General features: G+C 40.5%; 1 protein-coding gene across 1 annotated transcript in view; it reads left to right on the top strand.

The window, feature by feature from the left end:
* Window positions 1-12,844: 12,844 nt before the first annotated feature.
* The window catches only part of TMEM163 (transmembrane protein 163), a gene marked incomplete at both ends in the record, with an annotated part of 88,903 nt that continues 85,053 nt past the window's right edge, over window positions 12,845-16,694 (top strand). The window contains one exon of the mRNA XM_082284830.1: window positions 12,845-12,998. Within this exon, the coding sequence (XP_082140956.1) occupies window positions 12,845-12,998 (154 nt within the window). The remainder of the gene's footprint in view (window positions 12,999-16,694) is intronic.

Below are 16,694 nucleotides of genomic sequence, written 5' to 3'. Positions count from 1 at the left end.
GCAGAGGCCTCTCTGTGCCACTCTTTGGGTGCATCTGAATTTTGGGGACAAGGACAGTCTTCTCAGAGCTTTCACTGCTTCAGAAAGAAAGTGAGTGCCAAAGCAAAGACCTCTCCAGCTCTGCAGATGTTTACAATGTAAATGTTTGGGGTTTTATTCATTCATCTGGAGGAGGGAGCTTGGCAGAGGAATACTTCCACAGAACATTTCTGGAGCCTGCTTTCACTTGCTGAGTTCAACTATGAACAGGCAGGTACTGCTTTTTCTTTTTTTATTCCGACATTTGGAATTTAATAACATCCTCTGAGGAAGAGCCACCTTCTTCACAATTACTAAAATAGATCCACGATTTCCTGGCTGTGTTTAAATGTGTTTTACTAATTTGCTTGATTTTTTTTTTCTTTATTTGCTGAAAAAGATTAAGAAATTGGCACTTTCTTGGTCACAACTACAGGCAAGACTGTATTGCAGATACATCAAAACATCTGTGTTCATTTCTGAGTGTGGAGATCATAAAAAAAGTCACTCCTAAATAAGATCTGTTTTCTTCTTCAGGACGTTGCCACTCATTCTCATCTAGTGTTTCATGTAAGCTTTTTAATAATATAAAAAAATGCAGGTGTTTTAGAAGAACTCTATGGTAATTAATCATTTCAGACCCAACAGAAAGGCCCCTTAAGTCACCAGGAAACCAAATTGTTGTAGAAGAGATCAATCAAGTGGAGATTCAAAAAGTAATTTTGAGCCCCTGGAAAGACAGACCCATTTCAATGAGGAATCACAAGTAAACCTTGCCTGGAGCTCATTAATTAAACACCAGACTTCTGGTTTTGGGCTAGGTCTGATGGCCCGTGCCAGCTTGGTGCCTCAAAAGAAAGATCTGCATAATAAATTACAGATTTGTTAGTAATGTTTGTGCAGCTCCCTGTGAATAGTGCAGGCTGCAGTTTGTAGAGCAGCAAACAGTGATTGCAGAGTTCACAGAGAGCACTGATCTCCTATTGATGGCCGTGGATTTTGCCTGTGGGAAGTGATGCAGGCTGGCGCTGCCTTGTCGTGGCCGACGCTGCAATGTCAGAGCAGGACTGGGCTGAGCTGCTTCTGAGCACTGTGGTCATTTGTAATCAGTGTTTTACACATTCATGTAATGCACTGGCTGGTGAATGGGTGTTTTAAAATCCCTTTGTCTCTAGTAATTCAGCCTTTTTACGAACAGAAAGAAAACACGTGCCTCCAAATATCCATTTTTCTGACATGCTGGCTCATCTCTGCTCTATATTCTTGAACAACTGGTGTATTAATATCCCTTGGGGGCTTGGGGCACAACCATTAGGATCACAATGTAAAATACACACTTCAAAAACCAGGATCTGGATGTCGATTTTCAGTAAGTGCTCACCATTGACTAAATAATAAAGGAAATTCTTGTCACTAACCTTTTCATATGAAAATCTGTTAATTAGCAGTAAGATTTCATACCATTTGTGAAACTCTCAAGTTTTGGATCCTAGTAATGAAATATGTGTATTTATTAAAATTAGCCAATAATATAATTAACAATAATTAGTGTCTACTAATTTCTAATATTACTAACCAACTAAAAGCTTCATTCAATCTCTTCATCTTAAGTGACAAGAGGCAACCAGTTGCTCTAATTCAGTGGATCTATATCCTACTTCATATCTGCAGTTTGTAGGTACTTGAACAATTTAGTTGAAGGCAGCTCTGATGAGGTATTTTTTGTAGCAGGGTTACAAAAGGGTTGAATCCCATTGACCACCATAGGCAAATACAAACCATAAACATTTCTATGTCAAGGAATCATACACTGCATTATCTACAGCCATGCACTGCACAGAACAATTAAAATTATAGTTTGTTGTAGCTCAGGGGGTAGCATAAGTAAAATAAAGTTTTAAACAGAAAACACAAACAGTTTAACAGCCTGAATTCATGGCAATGTTTTGGTAAATTTTTCAAGCTGGCATTGTGTCCTTTTCACAAAAATCAATTTAGAAACAACCTTAAGCACAAGTTCTACTTTTCTATTATGTGTTCCAACAGCATGAGGATTTAAAGGATCTTTTTAATACTAAGCTAATATTTACTTGATTTTTTGTCCTTTTCTATTACTGGCCCAGGTTAACTGAACTGGTTCATCCAGCTCATATTCTACACCCTTCTTACAGTAAGATGTTGTAATACTGGATTACTGCTTTCCAGCCTGGAGCCTCTTTCATTCTACATGAAGAATAAAGAAAAATCACAGCTCAGAATACAGAATACAGAATACAGGGAAGTGTGCCCTGGGTAACACATATCTGATCAGTTCTTCTGAAGGGATTAGACTTCTGCTCCATCTCAGAGGGTGCTTCACTGGTCAGGACCTTCAGTTCTAGAAGCCTCACTCTTGGGCACCACATAATTTTGTAAGGAAATTGCTAGTAGTTCACTTCACCTGGGTGGAGGAAAAAACCAGCATCTCTATATTTAAACTCGAAGTGATAAATTATTCTGATTACCTATCCTGAATTAGCTACTAAATAAAAAAAAAGCTCATGTGGGGCTCTTTATTTAAAAGCAATCTTCAGCACTGCAGCTTTACTTAGGACACTTCCTATCATTCCAGTTGAATGCAGCCAGAAAGGAAGCAATTTGCAGCATTGAAGTCAGTCTTTAAATGGTAAATGCAGAAATGGTTGGACAAGTTTTATTCTAAAAAGCACATTGCACACATGATCAGATATTGTTGCCATGGCTGACTTCCTTTATTGCTTTGAGTAAATCCATACTTGATGCATTAAGCATGGATTGGGTTGCTGTTAGGTAGAATTAGGTCAAGAGATTTTTAAGCCACAGTTCTAAGCATAGACTAAGAGCAAACACAATAGGTAATTTATTATTTTTTAAATCTTTAGCATGTGCAACTATAGTCAAGCTATAAATTAACTTGCACTTAATGCATAATGCCATCTAGTGGGAAAATCAACAAGTCTACATGCAACAAGTCTGGCTATCCCATGCAATATCAATCCAATTAGTGCTGCAACCACTGGACAGTTTTAATAGGGAAGTAAGTTTAAAGCAAAAGAACTATAACTTAATTTTCCAAACCTCCACAAAAACAGATCTTCACAGATGATCTTTAATGTCCCTTCCAACTCAAATTGTTCTATGATGCCATGAAAATTTAAATATTTTCCAAGCCTGTTTTATCCTAAAAGTTAAGATAAGCAAAAAAATCTCAACGAACATCTATTTAAAATGATTATGGGATGTGAAGCAGACCTTGGTAGCTTCTTGATTTTATTTCCTGATTAAATTTTATTTAGAAATGGAATTTTTGGTCAACACGATTACACAAACTTCAGGCTGATAAAGGAGACAATTCAAAGTTTACTGATACATCAGCCAGAACAACCTGTAATTCCAGAGAGTTTCACAATTAATGATCTTCATAAGTATGGGGTCACTTTTCTGTACCCACAAATAAAAAAGGAAACAAAGTGACCAAAATTCAAAGTTATATAGGGTAAAGGAAATAGGCTTATTGTAAAAAGATAGAGTAGAATAAGGGGCTTAGATAGACTATCAGTATCAGATAAGTAGTTTACTTCATTGACAGCCCTTCTAAAATCAACAGCAAGGGAACAATCTAAGAGAAGTAAGTCATCAATATTTTATCCTCCAGGAAAACACAGCACTTGTCCTTTATTGGTAAATTAACCTGTTCTTAGGCCTGAATTATCACTTTCTCTACCTTGGCACATTTTGTGTCAACCTGCTTTGATATTACTTTATTTATCCTTTACAAAGTTAAACCTTACAGCAACGTGACCCCTGATGTTTATACTGGTTAAATCAAAGAGCTTTGGCCCTGAAGGACCCTGTGGAGATAATTTAGTCCAACTCTTTTCTCTGAGGAGGACCATAAGCACCACTATACCAGGTCAGCTGTGGTTACCTGTGGCTTTTTTGGTAGCTGAACTCAGAAATCCTCCAAGGGGCAAGATTCCACCACCTCTCTCAGTGACCTCTTTTGGTGACACACTAACATCATAGTAAAGAACATTTTCCTAATGTCCCATCTGAACCTCTCATGACACAGTTTGTGACTGGCTCAGGCCATTCATTCTCATTCTTCCTCTCCAGTTTTGAAAAGGCAAGAAGAACAAACGAGATTTTGCACAGGAGAATAATGGAAAAAAAATTATCTTATGTGCATGAACTCACTGTGTCACCCCAATTTCTCAGCCTGCAAGTAAGTCTCAAATGAATAAGCCAAGAAGGTGCTATCCAGAGGAAAGTCAGAGAAGTCAAGAAACACAAAGCAAAAATCCAGATCTATCTTATACCTAAATAACAACTACACCCAAACACTACTAATCTCTTACAAGTATTGTCTGGTGCAAGAAGTGTGCTCAGCTACTCCAAGAGCAGAAACTGGACTCCTTTTGTACATGAAATGTGCAGTGGATCTGTAAGAGTATTTTGAGGCTGTGATTGCTACGATGAGACCTTTATCTGCTTCACAAGTCTGTGTTACAATACTGGTCCACTTGTTTAAAGTCCAACTAATTAAAAAACACATCATCTTGCCTCCATTAGATGAATTTCAAACTTTATATGAAGCTTTTTTTCTTGTGATACACACAAAAAAAATCCTGTCTGACCCAAATATGGCTTGTAGTTGACCTGAAAAACCACTTTGTGATGCATCTCCTGCTAACAAATTATACATTGATATCCTAAATGTGACAAAACCCAGACATGTGAAATGTAGACACTTTGCTACAAAGATAAGGCAGAGTCTGTGGTTAGGTTTTTAATTAAAGAAAAAAGTGAAGAAAGCAGGTACTTTTGGACACACAAACCCTGAAGGCAGGAAGACTGTACACCTAGCTACACTTTCTGAGCATATTAATTGGAAATCAATTAAACCAGTTGGTTTAATAACACGTTTTACTTGTATTTACAGATATTGCCTCTGTTTGCCTAAATACATAACTATAATCAATTTGTACAGTCCAGTATCAGCCGTGCTAATCAGTGGATAGAACAAAATATAATCAAACTATATAAATCCTGTCAGTAAAATACAACCTCTTGAAACACGCATTTCTTATAGAAGAATGTGAAAATTAAGTGAAACTTCTGTGGTTATTAAGGCATCCCAGCCCCCCAACACCAAAAATATCAGTGGTCTTGATGATGTTGATGATGGAGAGGGGGCTGTGTGCATTACTCTGTGACTGCCTGTCCCTTGTTAACTTTTAGGCATCATCAAAAGCTTTAGACAGAATCTGAAAGAGGCAGAAATTGACTTTTATCATAGTCTGATTAAATTATATGACTGACATTGTCATCTTTCTTCTTGGTTACAGGACAATTTTATTGCAGCAGAGGTTCAAAATTTCACTGACATTCTGAGCTTCAAACTTCAATTGCCTTTAAATTTGAATTTTACTGGTTGTTTAAAAAGACATTCATAGGTGAAGTGGGTTTAACACTCTTCATTCTACGGAGGAAAGTTCTTCAATTTCCTAAAGATGCTCCTCTCCCTTGTAAAATTGGCAAATGCTAACAGCCATGCACAACTCTATCACTGCTAATATAATATAAATGTTTTAGTGGGGCTTTTAATCTTATCCATCTTCCATAAATCCAGATCTGACAATGTTCACTATGGATAGACAAATGTCAATATTCACAGCGTATTTCCCTGTGCAAGATCAAAAGGAGCCATTGCTTTTCCTTCTGCTGCACACAGAGAAGGGCCTGGCTTTTGGGTTCAAACTTCTGGGTTTGAATTCCACAAAAAATGGCCCTCATTTATTTTTGAAAGAAGGATGACATGAATTATGTGACTCACTCTAAGAGGATGAGAAACAATCAATATATCATGAGAATAAAGAATGCAGAAATCTGTTATAACTCCTCTATATGTTGACAATACTTCTGCCTCTTCCAAAAATTTATTATCTAAAGAATTTAATTATTTTATCTACACCATCTCCCTTCATTAAAATGAAGTATTCAGACCCAAATTGTACGTCAGGACTCAGGAAACTAACTCTATTTCTTTCAGAAAAAAACCAAAAAACAAACCAGTAACAAAATCAAACAGGCAAAAAACATTAAGTGGGTAACAGATTCCTCTAGGTACTAGAAATCTGATGTCCATCAAGACCTAGCAGAGTTTGATTTAAAGTGTCAAACATCTGCTTGAGAAGGTGTCAAAAAGCCCCCAAAACTGGCACACAGAGAAATATGTATAGTTTCCAGGCTATGAAGAACATGTTTTACAAAATACTCATTTTGGCGGTGGCTATCAGGCTTTTTCCAAATGCTTTCTATAGTAATCCTTGCTAAATTCTCAAGTAGGAATGTGCAGAATCCTAGCTACAGTTCATTTGGCATCAGAAAAGGATAAAATACTCTTCAATAAAAAGCAGAAATATTATCATCTCATAGAGTTTATCAAACAACTTAGAGCAAAAGTGAGCTGTGGAGCAGAGAAGAAGCAATCTAAGTATTATTGCTATAGAGGAGTAGAAGGGTAATTCCCTCAAGCACTCAACACAGGGTCCTTTGATAAAGATAAAAATACAGCAAGAAAAAAAACCCGTGTTGCTGATGACACAAGGAGTAACATACCAACCCAAATCACAAATTAGAGTTTAAAATATCAGGAAAGATGTGAGTTGGGCTCTATTCCCCATAAAACCTATTACATCTCTTTTCTGACACAGGCAAATCCCATTAGGAAATGCAACTACTCCCTTTTCCCATTAGATCTTTACCTTCAAGGTAGGGATTACAACTCTCAATTTTTTAAAAAATGCATAGGGTAAAATTTATAAACTATAAATGTTTCATACATGCATGGGGAGAATCTGAGTAGGAAGTAAATGGGTATCTACCTTTTCAAGCAGCCTTTTTAACAAAACCTGGGTCTGGCATGGTGGGAATTGGGCATGGTAGACAGGTGCATCAGGAGGAATGGACTTAGCAAGAGGAAAATGACCCAATCTGTATATGATAAAAAGGATGTTTTGTGATTTCTATAGTTCACTTACCTCATGTTTAACCATATGAACTTAATGGAAAATTGTGTAGAAATTTTTAGAAGATACGTGAGGAAACATGAAGTTATGCAAATATGTTGGAAGTGTCTGGTTATTCAGATGCCTTAGGATGGGAATTATCATCAAGTAATTATAAGCAATTGGATAAGTTTATTACTAAATTATATTATTTTGCTTCCCAGGAATTTCCTAGCTTCCTTTTTTTCTTTTCTTTGATCAAAAAGGAAATCTCAGCTGCTTAATTCACATCATCCATTAGGCTATGGTTAGAGTTTCATTGGAAGAAGAAAGATCTCTCTGCATAATGTGAAAAACAGATAAAAGTAAAAAAGAGGAAGATTATGACTAAAGTAACAGGTTGCTACCTCTTGAAAATGAATTTTTCCTTCCATTTCTCTTCTATACTTGTGAATATTAACAATTAAATATAACCCCTGTCAAATAAGCCATTTTTGTTCAGTTACATAAAACCTGGAAACAGGATGTCTACAGTGATATAAAGAAATAACGTGTTTTGGAATAGACACATTTAGCCTTGCTTAACTGCAAAATATTTCTCTGAACAAAACAGATTAGTTTTTATGGTTTCCCATATTTACACAGCAGTTTTATCTTGAATTAAGAAGAGCTTTTAAAATAGTTGGAAAATGCTCACTGTAAAGAATCTTTTCCAAGATTTTCTGCTCATTTTTAGATGACTTATTTTGCAGCCTCTGTTTTTATTCCTCCTTTGTTGCCACAATGAAATCTATCAATGCTTGTGGCTCGTGCTGGCTGTGGCATTTTTTGCAAATATGATCCTGCAACAACATTGTGTAGGGAAAGGGTAGGTGCTTATGTGAGGTGTCATCAATTACTTACCAAGGTCACTGCATGCTGTATTCTCTGGGAATTATATTATGGGCACTCTTTCACAGTCTGAAGGAAAAGGTACTGAATTATCATATTCGTTTTCCAAAATAACATTCTGATTATTTTTGACCCAAGTTAATATTCAGTCTAAAAATGCCAAGAAGAGAGACGATTTCAATTTAAACTCTACTTAGCCCAGCGCAAGAGAAAAAGACTACATACATTGGATAATAATTTAAGCATGCTCTGCAGTTTAAAAATTAATGCAGTGTTGTGTACTAACATCAACATTATCTTTTATTTTAAATTAAAAAACCAAGGTGACTAATACTAGGCTTAGAGGTATTTAGACCAGGTTAAAAGAACCTGGTGTCCTCATCCTGTTGACCACTGACAATGCTGTGGGGCTATAGGTGAGCTACAGAACAAGAGCAAGATCTGTGTCTGCCTCTGCCTGCATGCCACCAAATAAACTAGCAAACAAACAGAGTTAAAAAAAACATCCTAACTTGTTTGTAGAAGAAAACTATTTGTTTGTAGGAGAAAAGAAAACTATGGCAGCCAACCTCGCACAAGACAATTAAGGGACTATTGAAAGAAATTATTGGGTTCATGAAAAAAAGTGAAATACAGAATCTAGAGGTTTTCATAACTAAAGAGACATATTTAATCTAGTCATTAGAGGAGGACATGTCTAAATGGCCAAGGATGATCTTACCATCTCATCCACAAACAGACATGACAAGGGAGCTGTAGTGCAAAATTGCAGAACATTTCAGCACCATAAACACTTACTGAAGGTGTTGCTTTCTGGAATATCAGGCTAACTCAAGAGTTGGTCCTAGAGGAGTGACACTGAAGATGAGCTACAGTGACGACCTCTGTGGGACTGATGGCTGCCTATGCCTTTAGAACAGGATGGGTTCTGGGTTGTTTGAGATGTGTCCCCCGAAGAACTGGTCCTGTGGTAGGGCCATGAAAGGCATATTGATCAAGTAAGAAGTGAGCATTTTCTTTTGACTCTCAGCCATGAAATGTCTGATAGACTGAACTAAAAACCATCCTGGCTGACACTTGCACTTCCTGATACTGCAATACAATGCCACTGACAAACACAGTATTTTGTTGCCAAAAAAGGGCAGTTTTGTGTTTAGTATGTGTGTGACATGCAACCCAGCAAACAAAATGGTGAATGACATTATCTTGCTCTTATGCTTTTAAGCATAATAAAAAATAATCACCAGGTCAGCTGACCAGCTCTTTCCAAATACACAGCAGTGCTTTTAGTTTAAGTGCTGTACTTAAGATGTTGGTCAATATGGAACATGGACAAGTTAACATCAATGAAACCAAGCAAAGTTCCTTCTCTGGAGCCTTTGAGTGCACCACTGTGTCCTGCTAATTCAAGTGAAAACATTGCAGTCAGTAGCACTAAAATGAAAAGGAAAACCAGAAATTCAAATCTGATTGATATTATTCATGGGAAAAGAAGGAAGGAAGGAAGGAAGCAAGGAAGCAAGGAAGCAAGGAAGCAAGGAAGGACCACAAGAAAAGCAGACCACAGACAATACAGATAAGGAAGTTCTTTTTGTTGTTGCTCTTTGCTGTGATGCATAAGACTTTCATCTCATCTGAAATCTCCTTTCTCTAAATGTCAAAATATTGTAGAAATTACAGGCAGCTCCAGCTGGGAACAAAGTTCTACAAGTATGTATTAATCTTGCAGCAGCTACAGAAGATAAGATGGTGTCAGTCTAGTTAGACTGCATCCAGAGATACGGCCTTTTTTTTTTTTTTTTTAAATTGATTTTGGCTTTCCATTTTTCATATCCAACAGAGGGAGGTTTGAGGGGCCAAGAAATAAAATCATATGGCTATTAGACTGAGGCCTTTTTTTATTGTCATTGACTTTGCCTACAGGTTTCCTACACAAGAACTCCAACAGGGCTGGAAAACAGGATCCATGTCTATAAAAATCTAGCCCTAAATGTTTATCCAATGGAATACACTTCATGTGAATGAGTGTCATGAGAAATAACAGGCAATGCTGGAAAGCAGCTTCCAGCAGCTATGATGTGACAGTCTTTCTGCTTCTTAGTAGCTAGTCTGTATAGACAATGGTGTGATCTGAAGGGCCCTTCATTGTGGATCTGCTTAATGTTTTGAATTTGTATTTGCTAAATGCAGTGTATGACCCTTCTCATGCGAGGCTGTGTTTGAAAGCACTGAATAGAGACATTTAAAAAACCTATAATACTCTTTGCAGGCTTCATATTCTTTGCTATAGCCTGAACACCACAGCAATTATACAATTAGAGACAGCTCCAGTCCCCGCCACACACAGTTTTATGTAAGAGCAGCAATTGAGGACAACCAAAAAAGGAGAAAGAAACACATTAAAGTTTAAAACTTGTGCTTTGGTGTTCTTAGTTCCTATTTTTCTCTAAATCATTTGGAAACCTACCCCTAGGACCTCCTTTTAAAGAAATGGAATTAGGAATCTACAGACACTTTCCTCTTGGTTTGATTTGTGGAAGTTATAAGAATACCAAAATAGCTTGGAGAGACCAAGAGAAAGGAGGTAGTGTTCAAGGAAAATCACTAGTCAGTTTTCCATTTATGCAAGGAATAAGAAAGTTCTTACTGGAATGGATCAGATACGGATTTATCTCTATAAAAGAGGAGGGATCCTGCAGTAATTGCATTAGGGAACATTGTATCTGTTGCAGCAATTTCAAGGGACTCTTTATGGCTTGTCCTGGCTGCACTCTGCATGGGATGGTGTCTCCCCAACCTGACTCACCAAAGGTTTCTGTATCCTTGCAAGGTCTTGAAAAGTGGTTGGTCCCCATTTCTTGTCTCTGACCAGGTTACAAAACTGATTCTATTCATTTAAGGATTTTCACTTTACAGACACATTTTAAGTTATAGAGACATCTATTTTTATGGTAAACAACAAAAGGTGAGCCTTTTCTACTTTTCATTCACCTCTCATGGGCATACATCCATCTGCTCTAGCATCTCGCAGGTTCAAGGTAACCAGAGCTTAATAAACAGCCTTTAAAAAAAAATCACAGTTTTTTTTTTTTTTTAAATTTGAGTTGCTAGTTTTCAACCCCTCACAACTCAGCCCATACCTCAAAATAACACATCCCTCAAAATAACTCACTTGTGTTAACTTATGCACGTGAGAACAAACCTCTTTTGACATTAATATCAAATAGGCACGTTGTAATTTACTATCCATTTCATCAGGAAAAAGCAATTAATTTTGGCATTGCTTATATTCATATTAATGCTGATCCAACTAGAAGAGAAAGAGCTGTGGGATCGCAAAGCAGGCTAGACTAGCTAGGGGTGAAGGTGAAATTTAGGTGGAAGACATGAAGACATCAAAATATTTCATATAGTAGGTATGACAGACTATACACAAAGAAATCATAAGATTAGGTAAAAACACCAATCCCTCACATTGCAACAGCCATCTTCATTCCACAAGATTGTCAAAATGCCAATCAGTTTCTAAACCAGTATTTTATGCCACTTAACATTTACTTTTACTTATACTTTTTCAAATAATTAATGATTTAAAATTCAGATGAAAAGATTTTGAAGATTAGCACACAGTTGCAAGAAGTATTTTTTAAAATTAAGACATTTTGATAATAACGTTGCACTGACCATTTTTAGACAGATATTACTAAACTGCTACAAAACTTTTTGTAAGGCTGACATCAGCAGGATTCTGACAGTTTATAAACTCATGTCCCTATGTTGGCATAAATATTAATTTCCTGCTGGCCTTTGTAGACTGTCCAAATTCACTAGTTTCTCAAAGGAGAAAGGCAACTTCATCTTCATGTAACTTAAATGGGGATCGTATCCTTATGTATCACCTAAGGACCAGGGCTACAATGTCTTCTGATATTTTCCTAGAAAAATTTTTCAAGTCAAAACATGATGCAGCTTCAAAATATCTGCATGCGAGTAAGCATGCAGCTGGGAGACTGTGCTTGCACAAAGAATGCTTTGTTTGTTTGCACCTCTCCATCTAGTCATTAGAAACCAGCAGAGAAGAAGCAAGCAGCCCTGGCACAGATTTATCTGTAAAATTTTACATTTTAAAAAAACATTTCTGTGCTCCTGAGATTTTAGTTTTGTTCCTATGTTCTTCTGCAGCCCTAAGAAAGGCAGGTGAGCAATCTGAGGACAGCTCTGAACGCCAGCGAGTCTAACCCCATGCTTCAGCATGAGATTGCTGTATGTTCGAGGGCAGTTTTAAGGCAACTCTGAGTGTGTGACAGAACGTTAGTGCTGCGGGGTCTGAGAGGTGCCGGTGTGAGGCGATTCTACTCTGATCCCGGAAAAGGGCAAAGGCAGACGGAGGATGAGCAAATCCCCAGCAAAGGGGAGCTGGGTCTTTACCTGTGTGAGGGGAGGCGAGGCGGACGGGGCCTCGCTGCGCAGGGCCGGCATCCGCAGCCCTCGGGAGCGGCGGGAGCGCTCCTGCTTTGGACAGTCCCTGGACAGCTCTTCCCCCTGAGGCTCGGCTCCGGGAGAAGGAGGAGGCAGAGCTCGCCATGGCGAGGGGAGGCTGAGGAGGCTCCCGCTTCCTGAGCAGCTCCCGCCGCCGGCGGAGCTCGGCGGGGCGGGGAGGGGACGGGCAGCGCCGGGAGGCGGCACCGCGCTCCCACCTGCCCCTCTCCGCCGCGGGCAGTGATGAGGCGGCCGCGGGCAGCGGCTGGCGAGGAGCGCCCGGAGTTTGTTCGCTGTCCGTCCGCGTCTCCCTGATGCTCTGAGCCGAAGTCTCCTCCTCTCCCCGGGCTCGCACCCGGGCTGGATGCTCCGCTCGCTCCTCGCTTCCCTGCCACAGCCGCCGGCCGCTTCCCGCCGCCCCGCAAGAAATGGAGCCGCCCGCTGCCCCCCTGGACACCACTCCGGACCCCGCCATCGTGCAGCCCCCCGGGGCCAACCCGCCGGCGGCTCCCCGGGAGCAGCAGCAGGAGCAGCTGCGGATCGGGGAGAGCGGGCAGTTCAGCGAGGGGCCGGAGGACAGAGGTGAGCGTCCGTCCGTCCGTCCCCCGCCTTCCCGCACGCTGCCCTCCGCTGGGGCGAGCCCCACCACCTCTCCTGCGTCCCGAGGCGCCTGACACCCACCCCGACGGCTCCTCCGACTCCCTCCCGCAGCATCCTCTCACTCGCTCTCCTGGACCCGTACCCTCTCCCTGCCGCCGCAGCAGCCCTGCCCCCTCCCCTCCAGCCCTGGCAGCCGCACACCGGCTCTTGCCGCCCGAACTGCCCCCTCCAGCCCCCCTCGCCTACCCCTCATCCCGCCGCTGGCACCCGCTGAACATTCCCCCGCGCCGCCCTCGAAGCTCTTCCCCGTTTTAGCTCCCGTGCGAGCGCTCCGCGACAGCTTTGAAGTATTTTTATAAACTCTATTCGTGGCTGTTCCCACCTCGCCCGAGAACTTGCCTGCCTGGCGGGGGAACGGCTGCCGGCGGCACATGGCTCCAGAGGCAGCGCCCGGGCGAGGGGCGCGGGTGCCGGCGGGGCTCCCGGGTCCCCCGGGAGGGCCAGGCAGGGCCGGAGGCTTCCTCGGGAGGCCGCTGAGGTGCCCAAGCCGGCGGGGTGGTCGCAGCCGCCCCCCGAGCAGGGGCACATCGGGGCGTTTCTGGGGGGTCCGCCCCAGCCAGGCTGGGGGTTGAAGTCGGGGCACTTGTCTCACGCCTTGTCTCCCTTCCCCCACCGAACTGTGCACTTCCACACCGCTCCTTTTTTTTTTTTTTTTTTTTTTTTTTTTTTTGGTTATTTACTTAAATACCTGACCAGGAATGGAAAGCTGCCTCTTCCAAACCGCCATACGCTTTAGTGCGAAGCACATCCATTTCGGACATCTGTTCAGGGTGTGTGAGGCACTCGCTCACCTGCCGCCCACAAAGGCAGCTGCCATTTTAACCCTCCCCACTGCCCTGTCCTCCACAACGCCTCCAGGCTCCTCTTCCACGCAATTTGTCTCCGTCTTTTAATTTCATGTACTGATTTCCCTTAGCCTCCCTGTTGCCTTTTCTTCCTTTTCCATTTTGTTTTCAGCATCCAGGAGTCCCTTTTGTGCTCTCGGTCTTCATCCACATAACCCGTTTGCATGTACTCTCCTCTATCTCCTGTTCTTTGCCCAGCTTCCCAAAACCTCTGCCTGCTCACAAATCGTAGACACAAAGTAGAGAAGTGGGGGGAAGAGCATTCACCACCTTTCTCACAGGTTCCAGTTGTGTTGGGGCAGGGGACACCCCTTATTCAAGGGGTACCCTCACTGTCACTGCCAGTGGCTGAGGACAGACATTGTGCCTGCCTGACGGCAATCTGAGGCTTCAGCTCTCTTTTAAATGAGTGAGGAATTTTCATTGTTGTTCAAACACAGAAGTTTGATTACAGAAATTTTAATTTCGTGCCCAGTATGACAGAGATAAAGGTGAAAGCTGTCCCTTTTTGGCATTAAGGGTAACTCCAAAGATAGTGTCTGTTGTACCTAACCTATCTCTTTCTATGAGGGAGATGAAGCTAAAGCTGCTGATTTTCTTTTCTTCCTTACCTTCATGCTCTTTCTATGGCCCTTGCAGTGCCTTTCTTTTAGCCTGTCCTGTAGTTACTGATTCCATCTATACCAGGATAATTCCCAGTCATTGTAGAGGGAAATCTGGTATGCTTTTTGCAGGTTGTCCCCGTTGAAAATGTTAACAGTCTGTCCTTTTAGATTGTACTTTTGCCTACAGTCCTTTCCAATGAATCACACCAGATGCAGTTATAGAGATGATGCTTCCATGTTTGCTAAAAATAAATGCTAACCCTAAATTTTGGAATAAGATATTTGCTCTTTAAGAGCCAGATCCAAAATAAGTGATAATTTTGTGGATTGGATCCCTAAATTAACATCCTTAGGTGAACAGGTTTTTTTATTAGCCTTGTCTCTTCCACAATTTCTAACTTGACATTTTAAAATGATCCCTAAGCCAAACAGAAAAGTACTTCTGGTAAGTCAGCATATGGTAAAGAATATCCTAGAATCACTTCACAAATATGCCAAGCTTGTGTTCTGCAACTGTTAGGCAGGTTTTTTTCTCCTTCTGATTTTTTATGGGAAGAAAATCTGTTAATATGTGAAGATACTGAAAGATAAATTAAAAATCCAGTGGATTTAGCCAGTTCATCATGTTTTCTAAACCTTAAGGATATCCATGTGTTAAATAAATTATTGACAATAAAATTACTCAGTATGTTAATTTCAGGGCGGAGGAATTCCATTTGTAGATGCTAGCTTTTTATTTTTGTAGCAGTGCAAAACATTCTGTAACAGATGAAAGATTAACTTTCATCCTCCTGTGGATGCTTAAAACTTGCTTTCTTATGGTCAGTGAAAAAAATATGGAGGTTTACCTTGTGACTTTTGTTCTTGTGTGTAAATTAATGAGCTGTCTTTTCGCCTAAATAATTTTTGTTCTATGGGCTTGGTAGTCATGTGAATGAGTTTGTATTTTTTCCATGCTGGCCCCAGGACACTCATAACAATTTTATGATCTTTCTTGGGGGTGAAAATTTTGAATACAGAGGATGTATTTGAATTATTTCAGGAAGGAGGGGATCACATCGCTGACAGCCAGAATATGCCAGCCATTTTGAGAGACAGAGGAACACACACGCGCACACACACACACACACACACACACACACGGCAGAAGTGGTTGAGTTTTATAGAGATCTCAGTCTCTGTCATACTGGACACGTGCTTGACATGTGAATAGTAATCAGGAGTGCTGCACTAGCTCTGGGGCTTATTATTCATTCCTCAGTTTAATTAGGATATTGCTTGATTTGTAAGTATCAGCTATGTATGTTGGACTTCCCAGGTACTAGTGAGCTGTAGCCATGAATTAAAAGATGTCTTTAAATAAAGAAACAGGTGCGGATATGTGTCATCCTGATCTATGTTTATTTGAGGTTTGAAATATTGAGAACCAAAACTGGCTGAGAAAAACCTTTGCTTTACATTCCAACAAGATGTGGGCCATAATTTAAAATCCTTGGTTTGGGGAGGGGACAGGAGGGGTGAGTACACAAAACATGAGAAGATGTGTTTTCTCTATGGTTATATTAGTAGAAATCCCTCCCATGTTTCAAGATGTGTTGTTAAATTACCTCATACCAGACAGCAATTAAACTGTACATCTTTATATATAGTAGCAGAAGATAGGCCAAACATTTGTGGAAAAAAAAATCACACAAGTGAAAGCAGGCATGTGAGAAATAACTGTGCAGCACTATGAGTAAAAGACTCAAACCTTTTGGAGTTGTCATCTATCAGTTTTCATGTATTAGACAAATAATGCATGTAATAAGAAATAGACATAATAATTTTTGTATAGGGCCTGGTCCATGCAAGTTTGTAGATTCTTTCCCGTTCATAAAGCAGGGAGAATGCAGCAGCACAAAGTGTGATAATATTTTAAATTTTCTAAAAATACGGTACAAGCATGAAATTCTCAGAGTGGCTTTCTGAACTCCTATAAAGAAACCCTCTGTGCTTTATTGTAACTGAGGTGTAAAAAGCAGGCAGAATTTTTCCAAGACAGCATGAATCCCACCAATTATGCCAGGATTAGAACCTGTAATTTTAACAGACTCCAAGTGGCAGAATAAAATCTGATGGCTCAAATTTCACCACCTCTGGATGCCTGCCCCTCTGCTGACACAATGCTG

This window comes from Coloeus monedula (assembly GCF_965178545.1).
Source record: "Coloeus monedula genome assembly, chromosome: 7".
Classification (NCBI taxonomy): domain Eukaryota; kingdom Metazoa; phylum Chordata; class Aves; order Passeriformes; family Corvidae; genus Coloeus; species Coloeus monedula.
This window is presented reverse-complemented; position numbering and strand designations above follow the sequence as displayed.